Here is a 16,283-nt window from a genome sequence, read left to right on the forward strand (position 1 = left end):
CAGAACTAGGAAGTTCATCTTCTACGCTTATCCTCACTAATCTAGAATTAGAATTTGTATTTCCTTCCTTAGTGTGTGTAGGCAAGTAACAGACTCCAGAACTTTTAACAGTACCTATGACTTGCTCCCAGGGGAAATCATACTTACGTATGTGCCTGCTACAAACATCGTAACACATAACACAAACTTTACATTCATCACAACTTCAAAAATGCATTAGACAAAGGAATTACTGGTGGGCATTATTAGTGAATGCATATGAAATAAAACACTTACATGGCTAAATTAGAAGATTTTAAACAATGGGTTTTCAGTATAAGTAGTGCCCCGTAGAGTCCTGCATAGTTCAATGTATAATTAAAAAAATTACTTTGGCAAAGTATCTACTGGCATCATCAGACTGCCAAAGGGACTCACCCAAGAAGTCAAAGTCCCCTGAAGAAGAACAGTGTAAATCGGCAGCCAGGTAACTCACGGCAACAAAGCAGCGATGAGCCCTAGTTTCAGACTGGCTCACCAGGGCTGGGCCAGAAGCATCCTGAGGACTACATACAGTCATAGCTCCCAAGAATATACAGTAGTTAATGACCATTTCACTCCCACGTGCTTGGTTGTCTTGGTGACACACGCAAGCTTCCTGAGGACAAACACAATGACCCGCTCCTCCTTGCAGCTCACACCTGACACCAGTACACACTTCATCTTTGATGGCTTGACTAGAACGTACAAATTTATACTCCACCCCTACAAACAGCTCCTGATAATGTTTTGGCATGTCCACAGAACAGATTACAATTCTAAACTCCCCTTTTCTCCTTGGGCTATGTTAAATGAATGCTTCTCTGGAATTAACTTCCTCATGCTTGCCTTGCCAAGAATGACATGGTGTGAAGACTCCACACCTGGGACAATGGCTTCTCTCCTCATTTATTGTCTCGAGTTAGAAACTAAAACACCGGTTTCAGCTGTGCCAGGCTGTGTGGTGGCCTTGGAATGTCTAGGAGAGACAACCTGAAAAGCGAGTTATTTTTTTCCCAGTTTAAGACCCAGTGCAGAAGGAACAGGGAAGGAACAGAGAGAAGGAATAAGAGAAAAAGAAGGCCTTACCCAGGAACTGAAGTAAATAATTACAACTTTAGACCTGGAATTTTAAATCTAAGAGGAGCATTTCTATTGTTTGCATAAAACAATAAAACTCATTTCATTAATAAGAGTGCCAAACATATTCTCTCTATACAAGGTATTTTTGGAAAATACTTCATAATTTAGGAAAGAAAGACTAGAATATTATAAACATCAATAACAGGTCCAACACAGTAGAAAATACACTCCACACTGGCTAGACCACCAATGTTCAAAGCGAGAAGCATCCTTTAATCTACAGAAGAGCAAAATTAAGCAGTAAATATCCTCGTTTAGAAGGCATCAGATTCTGGCTGTAAAGCTAGGGGATGCATTGACATATTTGTGACATTTGTAATTCTTCACAATCCATTTTCCCTTATTAAAAATAGTGCACGATTCTTGGAAGACAAAGTGATCAATGCCAGAGAATCCACAGAGTTTTGAGCATGATTTTGCAGAGTCTGTAAGTCATGCTGGTCTGTGCTCCTTAAAAGCAACAGCAATAGCAACACAATGCCAATGCACAACACACAGCAATAACTGTCTACTCAGATGACACAGGCCAGTGCCAGCAGCAAAGTCTGTGACTTCACAAAGTGTCTTAGTCAGTCCAAACCAAAAGTAAAAGAGAACTGTGGCTTTAAAGCCATACTTAATAGTGTGTCTTTTAAATGGCAAAAATTAAAATATAAAACCCAGTCAGAAATACAGAGTTCACACATAAATAAAAATGAACAATCAACAAGAAGCTAAGAAATGACCCTGTTGACTAATGTCCTGTCTTTGCCAATCGAGGGTCAGACCTATTCAAGCCCAATCACACGAGAATGGAATCAGCAGAGGTCAATCAGAGGCAAGCTGAAGCTTCCGCTATCTAACTGACCTTCAGAGCTTGGGACAAATTGCTATCAGTCAATGTCAACTAATGACAGGAGCTCTTTGGCTAATCAATTGTTCTAAAAATGATCAAGAAAACTACTCACAGGACAGCTCATTTTCACATCAATGCCTGTGAAGTATGAAAAGCTCATTTTTTTGAGTTTTTAATAAGCTCATAAGTAAAGCAGTTACTTGGTAACAGAGGTCACCTTACAGAGAAAGACAGAACCTTTGTCTGTCTTTTACATATTCTTTTATTACCATATTATAGTAAAAATATGCCATGGATATGCCAGAGGGCTACATAATAAAGTAGGTAACATTCCACTCACTTTGGAGACAGAGTTCTGTAAAAGGGAACTCTATTTGGCTGACCATAATTTCAAGTGCATTATTTGGTTGTCTAGATGAAAAACAGTGGCCTCCAGTTTACCAGGGATGTTTTCTAATAGGCAGGAGATGCGCTTTCAGTGAAAATGCTTACAGCCAAGTTCATACCCTAAAATAAACATTACTACTTGAGATGGTGAAGCCATGTTTCTTTAAGATTCCCTGCTTTTGTGATGCTAGACATCAAGCAAACAGAGAAGAGAAAGACCACTCACACAGATGGGTTAGCAAAAGGAAAGGTAGGTGTACCACGAGGGGTTCTTGGGAAAACAACTCTCGATACATCTAATCTAGCATGTCTGATAAGTTAATAACATCAACCCTCTGATAACGCCTATTTATGGAGTATAATTACTTCCTCTTTCTTCTTATACCTGACTTTTCCCACCAGGAAACTACTCTCCTATTCTGCCTGTCACTACGGGGAAAGGCCCCGCCTTAATCTGGACTGGAGTGGCAAGCATAGCCCAAGCAACAGAGCGGCCACAAGCTGAGGGGCCGGGTCTGTGGTCACAACTGTGTTTTACTCTTCCCTTTTCTCCAAAGCATTTTCATCAAACTACAGCAGAGAGCCACGGAAATACAAGGAGTCCCAGGAGAGAAGAAATGCTTAAGGAACAAGTGCAAACAAATATGATCAGTCAGTCACTCCCCCAACAGACGAAGGAAGGAAGGAAGGAAGGAAGGAAGGAAGGAAGGAAGGAAGGAAGGAAGGAAGGAAGGAAGGAAGGAAGGAAGGAAGGAAGGAAGGAAGGAAGGAAAGGAAAGGGAAAGGAAGGGAAGGGAAGGGGGCAGGGAGGGAGGGAGGAAGAAAGGGGAAGGGAAAGAAGCATTTTAAAAACTTTTCTTCATTTTCAAAGTTACAAATATTTTGTTTTTAAAACCAGTTGGATTTTTTTTAAAGATAACTGTTTCTAAACAAGCAGTATTAACTTGATGTTTTCATCTGAAAAATGGCCAACAGAGAGCAGTCTCAGATTACAAGCTAAACCTGAGCAGCTACGGTACTTTTTCAAATTAAAATATCTTCTGTGGCCTCAACCACTCTCAAGTTGTCCATAGGAAAGAAATAAAGGAGGAGGGCAACACTTAAGCCAAGCCATAATTGGAAGTATGTGAAAAATGAAGTGTCAGTTTGGTCAATAAAGGGCAAAGGTCAAGGGGAACTGCAGCCCCAACTCTGTGCGAAATGTGCTCATTAAGACATCCAATCAGAGAGCTCCTTCTCACCTATCCCATTATTCACCGGACAGCTGATTGTTTCCAATGCTTGGGTTTGGGCTGTTATTACTTTTCTTCTTCATGTACAAAAAGGCGAGCTGGTATATAAATCCTTGCTCGGTCATCTGGAACACAATGGGGTCCTTCCCCACCTCCCACCCTCGGTCTCCCACCCCCCCTCTCCAGCAGCTCTGCTTGCTTGGCCTCAACAACTGTCTTGAAATTCCCTTCAATAATACAGGGACCTGCCTTCTGCCTCTCTGTTGCCTGAACTCATACAAAGGCTGGGGTGGAGGGGGTGGGGGGGTGGGAGGCATCACAACTATTGATACTGTATGATACAGAAACAGCTTTTCAATTATGTCCTCTTTAAAGAAACACACTACTTTAGCTTCCCCCCCCCCCATTGGTCCTGTTGATTGGAGTCCTGCCCCAGAAGAAGTTTGCAAGTGGTTTTTGTGCTTCCAGTAATCATTAAAGTCCTTTCAGGTTGAAATGTTTCTCATCAAATTTCCATGTCAAAATAATACTTTTTCTCTAGCCTCACAAAAGAGGCAAATCAGATGAGCTTTAAGTGGGAAATATTCTGCAAGAGAAATATTCTGCCTTGTTTTCTAAGTTCTTATTCTCAATTCAATAAGTCTTTGAAGGTGGGAAATAGTACGGGCTCTTAATTCAGAATGCAAATTAATCATATCAATCATTGTGCTCCCTTTGTGACTAGCACAGTCCTCATTCCTCTTAGAATACAAAGCTAGGTCCTCGCTCTCCAGCAAAGCAATACCCCTGCATCTCACTGATCCCACCCATTCTATGGCGGTCACATGACAGAGCCCAGCACTGGACCAGTACAGACAGAGGAGAAGAGAGACTGTATTGGCAACAGACAGAAGTACCAAATAACCTAGTTCCTATTCACACTGTGGGGAGCAGAATGTGAGTTCTGAGGTTAGACCAACCAACATGTGGCCTTCAGTCAGACTCTGAGCTTCTCTGTGCCCCATGATCTGGTCCACACGATGAGAGAATGGTATACCTACCCAACCAACAAGTCTTGCATCCTGTACTATTATTTTTATTATCAGCTAGTCAGCTGTCTTGACTTTGGACCAGAAAAGACATGACCCAACTCATAATTCTGCCAATCATTGCAAAAGCTACTTGGGAAGCAGATGGCTGCAGCATCCCTGAGCAAGGAGTTTGGATCCAGTGGAAGAGGCACTAGGTTGGCTAGGCATTCTGCTCCAAACTGCTTCCTACAATGGAGCTGTTCTCTGTTCAACAGGACAGCCGTGCACGGAAAGATAAAGGAGACATATGAAAATTCACACCTGCCAACGTGTACCACCTCCTGCCACACTGCACAGGAAGGCTGGACACCCTGTTCTGATGCACTTGTGCAGCCCAGAGTCTAAGATCTCAGGGTTGGATTTGACAGCAGCTTTCTAGTATTTCTCCTCAACTTCCTTTTTCTCCTGCAAAATGACAAGCTAGCAAAGAGCCAAGGGGATAATTTTTTTTTTCTCTAATGTCTTTGGAAATTCTTTGAAGGAAGTTAGAGAACAGATAATATCAATGTCATAGCAACAGCAATAGAAGCCTCTACCAAACCACAGACATGAAGCCCTCCCTTCTCGATGCCAGTTTTAAGGGGTTTCATTGTTAAAGAATTAACGTCTGGAAAGGGGTCACAAGTGTTAATGTGAAATGAAAGTGGTCGACACAGGAAGAGTTGTCATGATAAGTGATTTCAGTTGAGGAAGAGATACCGTTATGATTTAAATATGACGTGTCCCCTCTAAAGGTTCACGTGTTAAACGTTTGGTCACTAGGTGATAGCTGTTTGAAAGGGGAGTAGACATGAGGGCTTGAAACCTCATCAATGGTTAATCCATTGACAAATCCATAGTTGGATGGATGGTTTGGAGGCGGGGCTTGCTTGGAGGAAGTAGGTCGCAGGACCATGTCCCTGAAGGTATATCTTATTCTGTCCTTTGCTGTCTTTCTGCCTCCTGTCTACCATGAAGGGACACACTGCTCCCCGTCATACTGCCCACCATGTTCAGCTTCATCACACACAGGCTCAGAAGCAATGGAGGTGCAAGTGAGCCTGACTTTTTCAAGATTTCAACCCTTGAAAAAGTGAGACAAAATAAAAATTAATCCTTCTTTAAATTGTTTCAAGATGTTTCATCACAGCAACAAAAAAACTCAACATGGACATGGACATATTATGCAAATTGTGAATTAACATTAAGCCCCTGAACCATAATATATTTGGTATCTTCATAATTATATACTTTATCTATATTCTCTTTTGAATACCCACACTTGGATTTATTTATTTACTTACTTACTTAGTCTTATGCAAAATTTGTCTTAAAATTATTTTATTGATTATAACAGTAATTATTATGAAAAAGACCAGGCATTCTAGAATCACCCAAATTTCTGAAGCACTAAGGAAGGGCTATTGCACCTTCTGAACTTCTCAGGAAGTTAAGATTTTCCTGAATGACTTACTTTCTTTGAAGAGTCAACAACACCGAACTCATTTGAAATGTGCATGACTGCTTAGTGCCTTACACTGTGCACAAGGCAGGCTGTTAAATAAGGGCCAAAGACGAAGGGACTTTTTATCTGTCTGTCTGTCTGTCTGTCTGTCTGTCTATCTATTCATCCATCTATCCACTTACTTATTTTGTTCCACAGGCTCCCTAATGATGTGGTGAAACTAAAACTAAATTCAATTCGAATAATGTAGTGAAGAAAGTTTTGAAATGTGAAATTTGCTCCTGTCTGTGGGGGAAACACCTCTTTGGGTATGTTCTCGACAGACTGAGTTATTTATGTCTATTGGGTATGTATGAAGACATATTTATGGATTTATAAATCTTTTGAAGAGGGCTGTTATTTATCCAGTTGACTAAAATGGGCTCAAACTGTGTAAATAACTGTTTAGGATACATACTATGAGCCAAATGCTGGCACAGCTTCCATTCCCATGCCTGCCAGAAAAGGCAGACAGGGAGGGCATGCAGCATCACTTTGCACAGTTAATCCAGAAGCCGCACAAAGGCTCAGCTCCACAGGTCTCAGGGACGAGGAAACAGGTTTAGAAGGGTCCAGGTTAGCACAGAAATGCCCACAAGTTGTCTGAGCAACACTTTCAGGCATCATTCTGCATTCAGCAGAAATAGCACTGTGTGCCAAAGACAATCCGCCAGGAAAGCAAGGAAGACTAGAGGTACGCCTCCTCTTCCTGCTCTTACAAGTTGGTGTGGGAGGGATTCCACAGAAGGTCTACTCACAGGGTGAGTAACTGACTGGGTCCTTTGCTGGGCAGATAAGGAAGAGGGTGGGATGAGAAGACTCTTGCATGCAGGACCCTTGTAACAGGTGGGTCTGAGACGCCAGCATATCCTAAACCCTGCCTAGCTTATATTGACTTCCTCTGCTTTGTCTGGCACCAGGGTTGTTTCTATTCGTTTTTGAAATTTTAAAATTTATTTTCATGTATACATTTGTGTATGTGCCAACTCATCTGTATGTGCACCACATATGTGCAGTATTCAAGGAGGCCAGGAGAGGGTGTTAGGTTCCCTGGAACCAGAGATACAGAGGTTATGAGCTGTCCGACATGGGTACTAGGAATGGAACCCAGGTCCCCCACAAAAGCATCAATGTTCTTAACTGTTTGACCATTTCTTAACCATTTCTCCAAAACAAGATTGTTTTCGAATGATTCAACCTAGATCACTCAAATGAGGTCATTTACATGAAAGAACTTTTTCAAACACATAGGTGGGGGCTTTAAGTGTAAGAAGCATAAAGAGAAACAGCAGGAGTGCAAAGATGGTCCCAGGCAGAGAATGTGGCTCCTAGAGGTAACCACAGCCATCATGAACTGAGCTTCCGGAGACCACGGGTCAAATGACAGAAACCTAAGAACTAACTCCTGATTTCTGGTCACAGCTATAAGAGGACGGCATAGCATGAGATCTTTGCCCTCCAAAAACCCTCTGATCTGATGGTGTTTAGGAAACCTGTTCATCACAGTCTCTAAGTTCTGCCCCCTTCCCTCAGTCTGCAAGCCTTCACGCCTCAGCTGAATGGCCCGCTGATTCTTAGATGAAATATGTTTTTTAAAGCAAGAAACGAAATAAAAAATGAAACAAAGCACTAGGCTGTGACCCCGTGTAGCCATTCTGGGCTATAGGAAAAAAAATTTTAGATTGCATTTACACCTCTTGGAAAACTCAGAGTGTAAGTAGAATTCTTCAGGCCAGGCCTCACATGGAAAGTGCTGACACCACCCTCACGCTCTGAACAGCGATGCCATAACACATACACACACACTTGAAAGAAAAAAAAAGGCCTCTTGGATTTATGCTGCATATCATTTTCCAGTAAAAAGTCAGAGGTCAGAGGTTACCTGCTTCTACCTCAGCTCTGGATTGGTTTACTGTTCCAAGCTCCATTTTTACTAGGCTTCTACTTCTGATGAAGTCAGCAACTTCTTTTTTTTTTTTCTCAATAAAATGTCTCCAATGCTTAAAATTACATCTGCAGAAGTTATTTCAGGGGAAAATACCACACATATGCCTAAAAAAAATGAACTTCCCTGCTCTTGTTTTCCAATCAATCATGCTAAGTCCATTGTAGACTTTGTGGTTTTAATTGATGTGCCCCAATTAAGTTAGACAACCGAATTCCTTTCTTGCTGAATAACACACCAGTAAAAAATGATCACAAAATCAAATTTTAAAACTGAACCTACTGTGGACTCAGAGGCAACTCCAATAAAGCAGTCTTTCGTAGGCAGATGCAAACTTTAATTTTTTAATTTTTATTTCCTTAATTACCCACAAAATCCAAAATCCACAGGAGTAAGATAAGATATTGAGTCTCCTTGTTGCTGAAGACTACTATGATGTTTAAGCTTTATCTCTTACTAGTTACTATTAAACATGTATGTCCATGAACACCCCCGTGTAGACAAAAGTATATATCCAAAGTGCAACACCAAGTACGTGGATTTCCTCCTCTGTCTGACCTGGCTTTGCAATGAAGCTAAACCTCAAAGAAAATAACTAAAACCAGAAGAAATGGCCTCAGACCCCGTGCAGAGGGAAGCCTACCAGAGGCTGCCAAATTGCCTTCTAAGAGTTACACCTCAACACACGTGCACTACTTTTGGTAGTGCTAGGAGAGAACTGAGGGCCAAGAGGACTCTAGGTGAGCCCTCTATCCCTGAGCTAGGTCCCTAGCCCTTCCTCAGAATCTTTAGATACTGTTTATTTAGACTCTCAATGGAGGTTTCTTCACGACCCTTTGAAAAGCCCCAAGGACATGACACCAGGCTGTTAGTGCTATTAGTGCCATGCTATTTGTGCACACTGGAATTCCTCATCTGTTTCTCTAATCTTGCCTCAGTTGATTCGTGAAAGCGATCAGGTGACAGGCAGCTGGCATGGCATGGCACTGAAGAACTGGGCCAGAGACTGATCAAGATGAGCAGATTCTCATATTGTATGGGGTTGATGTTCTGGGGGAAGCTCTGGGCATAGTCACTGACTTTCTGACAGTTTGCAAGCCCTGGACACAAAGCAAGAAGCAAGGGAGAATGAGAACGCCTCTCCTACCTTGCTCACTGCTGTTATCCCCACTGTGTGAAGTGTGGCCGCCACTGGAAGGGCCCGGGGTTCCTCCTGAACGGGTGGATGCCGTGTCATCGTGATCTCTATTCCAAGAGGGCTGTGGGGGCACAAATCAGACATCTGAGTAAAAGCCATCTGTTCCCAGGGTGCGATCCCATCAGACAACGACAGACTGGGGAGGGCTGCAGGGAATAGCATTGCCAACACTCCCACTCTTCTTCAAAACTGGTCCTAGCTCAGGGCTGCATAGGTGTGTTCAAAATCTGCCAGGTTCAGCTTCCAGAGGATAATAGTGAGTCTGTAAGTAATTGCATGCTTTATTAACATGGAAACAAAAACATTCCAGACAAAGGGGGCTTTGCTGTCGCTTGAGTCTAACTAGACATTTAACCCTCTGGTAGAGCCCTCTGCTCCTCTAGAAATGCAAAATGGGAGAACTGATCGCTGGCACTGTGTTCCCAGAGGCCCCTGCTTCATTCTAGGAAATGAAGCCCCACAAACCTGGTGGGGCTCTGAAGATCTCACAATCCAACCTAGGTCCATAATAGCTAGTGTGTGTCAGCTGTTTGCCTGATGGTACACAGCAAATGGACCAGGCACAGAGACAAAAAAGAAATGCTAACAATAGATTCACATGGACTGTGTACACTCAGTCCCATGCCGAGCTTTCTTGTACTATTGAACAGAAAGCAGATGTTACTTCTTATCACTGGTGCATTTGAAAGTAACGTTCAGATTGGCTGCAAATTCAGTTCTTCGGGGAAACAATCATGGTGATACTTCTCCTAGATCTCTCTCTACCACCAGACAAGACTTGAATGAGCTTTTAGTGCTTGCTTTCAAAACCAGCCTCATGAGTCACTGGTCATCCCCTGCAGTAGGAGTGATGCAGAATAGAAAGCTGGATCTTGGCCGGGAAGTCATGTTTGTCTTCAAGATTATTAGTGGGAAAGCGAGATGATCTTATGTGTAAAATATGTATACATCATTTCAGTCATAGACGGTCATGGTTCCTGACTCTGTTGTAGTGAAGTTTATTGACCCTTCCACAAGTGGAATATGCCTAGCAGAATCACTGTTCTTTGTTTATTTCTTGAAAAGCATTTACCCATTCCCAGAGACAATAAAAAGGGCTGAGAAGATCTAACAATTCAGACATCCAGGGCGAACAAAATGAAGACCCTGCCCACAAGGCCTGCTGCATTAGAACCCCAAGGGAGACTCAATGCTCCTCTATGGACACTTCACCCCACCTTTGGCCTGAAGACCTGTGCCACCCCCAAAATGGAATCAATCCACAGAACATATCACGTGTATGTTTAAGTCACCCATTATGCATATTCTCAAAAACAGTGCTAATTGATCTGTGGATTCTGTGATTGAGAGACATGTGAACTGTGAAAGAAGCGTTTTCTGCAGACACATATTTTGAAGCACACCAGAAGAATGCCGTAAGATGTAATCTGGAACACATGCTCAGAATGCAAACAGTTAATGCATAAATTTTCAGTTTGTACAACTGCAGCTCTAAAAGGGGACTTGTTTATTCAGAGCTCTGCAGAGAGAATGGTACAGCACCCAGGGGACAGACAATGCCAGGCACAAAACCCCGGTGCCTCGACATGTAAAAGGATGTTTTTCTGTGTGCTACAAATCCCACTTGAAAATATAATTAGAAGGAGAAAATGGCAAACTATTGCATTAACTGTAATTGAACAAAAGACCAGCAAGGCATGTGGGAGGCTGCAGGAGCCCGTGGGAGTCTCAGGATGCATGAGATCCTGCGAGTGATGTCTCCTGGGCACTCTCATTTTCTTTATGTTGTCCCTCACTACTATTGTTGACTGGTGATCTGACTTGTAATTAATAGAAAAGATAGCAATAACAAGCTAAAATACAGAGCCACAGACCAACCTCATCAGAAACACGTTTGTTAATCTGATTAAGAGCAGGCCTCCAAAAAGGTGACTTAGAACCAGAGAATCATTCCATGTCAGACAGGAAACTGTCCTCCTTTCTGCCACAACAGACCTGATATATTCACTATCTTTTAATGAGCTCCACTGATTTATTCAGCCCTGCTCGGCTCCCTCCCCCCACTTTTCTACTGTGCAGGATGTAGATTAATTCAATGCTTAATTGTTTAGTAAATTCAATTTTCCACATTCTATTCTGCATAGCTTTAGCTAAGGTTCTTAAATCTTCCTCCGTGAGCCCTGAGCTCAGTGTTTGTGATCTGTGCCTACCTTTTTCATCACCATTTTTCTTCATCCACCACTTAATTCACCATGAAAAGATTTTCCTTGCTGGAAATTCTGATTCCGCTATGATCTGTGAGGCATTCCGATTCATTGCATTTCCATTGTGTTGGGTCTTAGATGCGATGCGAGGCTCCTCTTTTCTCACAGCTATGGCCACATTATACAGGCATTCATGCAAGAAGTGTTGGATTCCACCTCAGTTTATCCAAATTTTGTGCAACCTATATGTTTAAATTTGTGTGTGCACCAAAAGTAGGCGCCCCAATTTCCCAACTAATATCATTCTTCTCACAGCCACACTCTTCCAGAAGGCCTGTGAATACTGACTACGGCTCCCTAAAATGAAATCTAACTTTTGTGGTCCTTTCTTGAATTAGCATTGTGTATTAGCATTTCAAGAATGGTGTAGTCACATGAAACTGAGCATCAGAAGAAATCCACGGGCTTACCAAAACAGAACAAGAATTGTGCTTACCTCAGTTCATTAAGCAAGATTAAAGTGCAAGTATCAGAAACAGCTCATGAACTCCTCCAGTATAAATATGTAAGACAGCCCTAATCAGAAAGAACTCCCCCAAAAGCCATCTACTGGGGAGTTTCAGTTATAATAACACATGTCTCTGACTATATGTGGTCTCACCAAAGAGCATCATTATTTCAAAATTAAAATATGTGCATATGATTAAGTACATAAATCTGTGAAGTTGTGAGTTGCTTGGGGCCACTTGAAAAGGAAGCATGACAGAGTAAAATCAACAGTGCATTGAGTTAGATGTTCAGCAAATCTCAGGCGTGGCCCGAAATTGAGTCTCAAAGAAGCTTCTTGGCTCTGGTGTCTCTAATTTCAGAATAAGCGGTGGCTATGTGCTCATCTGTGAGAAAACCACTAAAACAAAGGCCCTAACCTGAAGTTCTATTACCACCTATGGACTATTGCAGGGCAGGGGGAGGTACTTTCTACTTACTCTAGTTTTAAGTACATGCTTGCATTTTTTTTCCTGGTGGTAATGTCTGAAACTGTCCCCCAAATTCTCAAGGGAACGTGTGACTCTTAAAGTATAAGAATCACTAATCTAGGAGGTAGCCACAGGCCTAGACACAAAGCCCGAGAGGAGAAGACTTCTGAACCCACTGAGTCCACACTTGCTGGACAGCACGGTGACACACTCCACACAGGACTGCAGTGTCCTGCGTGGAATGGGGAAGCCGCGAGCAGCACTCCATCAGAAAGCTCCTTTCAGTTGATGTGTAGACAGTAAGTGTTACATCTAAAATGACTTAACTGGGCTGGACAGATGGCTCAGTGGTTAAGAGCATTGGCTGCTCTTCCAAAGGACCCAGGTTCAATTCCCAGCACCCACATGGCAGCTCATAACCATCTGTAACCCCAGTTCCAGGGGATCTGACACCCATGGCAAAACACCAATGCACATAAAATAAAAATAAATTTTTAAAAATGACTTAACTCCATTCATGTTTTTTCCTGATTCCAGGGTCTCAAAAGACAGCAATTTGAAATATTTGAAGCAAGCAACAGTTTTCCTGTCTTTCCTTACTTTGGCAGCTCAAGCACTTCCTTTATTTGGGGGGACGGGGTTGTTTGTTCATTTGGTTTGTTCTTTCTCAGTGTTTTGGTTGCTTGTACTTGCTTTTGAGAGAGGATTTTGCTGTCATCTGGCAGCGGGCAGCCATGGCCTCTCCTGACTGTGGGCCATTTCAGGACAAGGAGAGGCGCTCACTCTGCGCGAACTGCTCTTTTAAGAGCCGGGAACAACCCATGGCTGACGTTTGGCCAGAACAAATGCTAAGGGGACTAGCTAGGGTTACTTTGTCTTGCCTTCCCAGCCCTATCTCAACAAACCGCACCTTTAAAACAGACTCTGACTCCTCGGTCTGCAGTGCAGATTTCAACATATTTTGAGGCCTCTTCTTACCGTTCACATTTTCCTTGAACAATTCCTTTTCCTAGTGTAAGGTGAATGAGCACATACATGAACTAAACTTGTATCTGTCAATGGTTCTCAACCTTCCTAATGCTGCGACCCTTTTATACACTTCCTCGTGTTGTGGTGACTCCCAGCCATAAAATTATTTTCATTGTTACTTCATAACTGCAGTTTTGCTACTGTTACAAATTGTAATATAAATATTTTTTGGAGATAAAGGTTTGCTGATGGGGTCAAGACCCACAGGTTGAGAACCACTGATCTATGGGTTTCTTCTTTACTCTCTCGATTTGCATGACCAACTGTGTGATAAAGAACCTCCATGCAAAGATGTCTGCTTCACTCAACAAGTCCAAGGCTAAACTCTCCCCCACCAAAGGCTCCAATTCATTCCTTTGCTTGTTGGTTTAAAGACAGGGTCTCACTGGATGTCGTGGAGCTCATTGTGTAGAACAGGGTGTAGGCCACAAGCTTAGAGCAATTCTCCTGCCTCCGCCTCTTGAGTGCTAGCATTGCGGGTGTGCAGCAACTTGGTTTACTTGTTCTGTTTTATTCTCCATCCTAATATGTATCACACCATCCCTCCAAGGTAAAAACCCAATCACTGTTGGGCATGGAGTCACAGACCTTTAATCCCAGCACTCAGGAGGCAGAGGCAGGTGGATCTCTGCGAGCTTTGAGGCCAGCCTGGTGTTCAGAGTGAGTCAGGACAGTCAGAGCTGTTACACAGAGAAACCCTGTCTCAAACAGACAACGACAACAAAAACAATAACCATCCACGACTATGAGAATCATCATGCTTTGTCCACTTTTGCCACTAAATAATTGTTACACAAATCCCCCCCAGCTTTGAAGGAGCTGAGTTTCACTAAAGCTCGGGCTCCATGAAGGCAGGGATGGTCCTGCTTTCCTCACCGTTAGGTACCGAGTGTCAAGCATTGCCCTGTGCTGGTGCTCAGGAAATGATGCAGAATGAAGTGCTCCCCACTGCCTAGAGAGCATCATCTGAGTTCATTAGCCTGACTCATGAAGCCTGCAGAGCCTCCCTGGGGGACATTCTCCTTGTTCCCTGGATTCCAGCAAGCCCCGCCACAGGTAATCGTTGTAACGGACTCTGCAGTTTATTACTCCAGGTCTCAGCCCTCCTCCTCTGCCTGCAATGGCCGGCTCTGCTCTGAAGACCCAGCCTTCTCTGATATGCACATGCTGTCCCGGATGCTCTCTCTGGGGCACTCAAACCTCCTCATCTGCACCTCTGACACTTTGCAACCTCTTTGCTCTGTGGTGACCTGTTGTGTCTATCTGTAATTCTTTGCGACGAATACTTCAGAATACGTCTTATTCATCTTTATATCTCTGATCCTAGGAAACACCACATACAAATGAATTTTTTCATATTTTTGTCGTGTGTGTGTGTGTGTGTGTGTGTGTGTGTGTGTGTGTGTGTGTCCTCTGTGTGGGTATGTGCACCTGAGTGCAGGTCCCATGGAGATGTTAGATTCCCCTGGAGCTGGAGTTACAGGTAATCGTGAGCTATACAAGATGGGTTCTGGGATCCAAACTCCAGTCCTCTGCAAAAGCACTACATGATCTTAACTTCTGAGCCATCTCTCCAGCCTCACAAATATATTTTTGAGTAAATTCATCAATAGACAGGGGAATCTCTGTGTTAAATTGTACCTGATATTAAACATTATAAAACAACCACAAATATTTGAAGACTTGAAATACATCTCGAATACTTCCATCCATACAAACATACACTACTGTCAAATATATTAATATTTAGTTGCAGCATAACACAGGAAAAGAAGGAAAAATGGAAGGGAGAGGTGGGAAATGAAGAACGCAGAATTAGTAAGATTCAGAGACCTTGTTGTACCACTTACACGGTCTTAGACAAGTCACAACTTCTCTAACCTTAATGGCCTTATCTGTAAAAAAGTAATTCAAAGTAAAAAACTGTCCCCAGAAACAATTGAAGGGAGGGAAGTGTAAGCAGAAGGGCTAAGGAGGGACAAAGGATGTGACAGGGGTGAACAGGAGCAAAGTAAAATGACATACATGTGTGGGAATGTCGAGATGTAACCCATTATTTTTATACTAACTAAAAAAAAAATACTTAAAAAAAACACCTCTAAAAGTGTGCCCCTGCAGATGTAGCATACATATATTGTAAACACACAGGAGTACTCATTTAAGTGACAGTTACTGCCGGTCTGATGGAAAAATTCACAGTGGTCCAGTCAACCCTGAACCATCTACATACAAGTGAATCCAGGTCATAGGATAGAATATGGATACAATGGTTAACATTTGTCTTGGGCTATATTCTGGCCAGGGTTTGTCAACCTGACACAGGCTAGAGTCATCTGGGAAGAGGGAACCTCAACTGAGAAAATGCTTCCAAAGTCTATGAGGCATTTTCTTAAGTAATGATTAATGTGAAAAGGCCCAGCCCATTGTGGATGGTACCACACCTAAGCAGGTGGTCCTGGATTACATAAGAAACCAAGCTGAGCACGCCATAAATCAAGTCAGCCAGCAAGCAGTTTTCTGCCATGGTCTCTGCTTCAGGTCCTGCCTCCAGATTCCTACTTCCAGGATCCTGCCTTGAGTTCCTGGCTCGACTTCCCTAGATGATGTCCTGTGCTGTGGGATTGTGAGCTCTATAAACGGCTTCCTCCTCCAACTTGCCTTTGTTCATGATCTTTATCACAGCAACAGAGAAGTTAACTCGGATAGGCTACCTCCCAGCTGATATGTCCTCAAAGAATGCAAACTGATCTTATTTTCACCTT

The 16,283-nt window shown here is 42.8% G+C and overlaps 1 protein-coding gene across 4 annotated transcripts in view; it reads right to left on the reverse strand.

Annotated features, from left to right (window-relative positions):
- Window positions 1–16,283, reverse strand: part of Meis1 (Meis homeobox 1) — a 142,498-nt gene that overhangs the window by 100,523 nt on the left and 25,692 nt on the right. For all 4 annotated transcript variants that reach the window (XM_006974826.4, XM_006974829.4, XM_042285585.2 and 1 more), the window contains exon 7: window positions 9,261–9,372. In XM_006974826.4, coding sequence (XP_006974888.1) covers window positions 9,261–9,372 — 112 coding nt within the window. The remainder of the gene's footprint in view (window positions 1–9,260; window positions 9,373–16,283) is intronic.

The sequence above is a fragment of the Peromyscus maniculatus genome, chromosome 10 (assembly GCF_049852395.1).
Source record: "Peromyscus maniculatus bairdii isolate BWxNUB_F1_BW_parent chromosome 10, HU_Pman_BW_mat_3.1, whole genome shotgun sequence".
Classification (NCBI taxonomy): domain Eukaryota; kingdom Metazoa; phylum Chordata; class Mammalia; order Rodentia; family Cricetidae; genus Peromyscus; species Peromyscus maniculatus.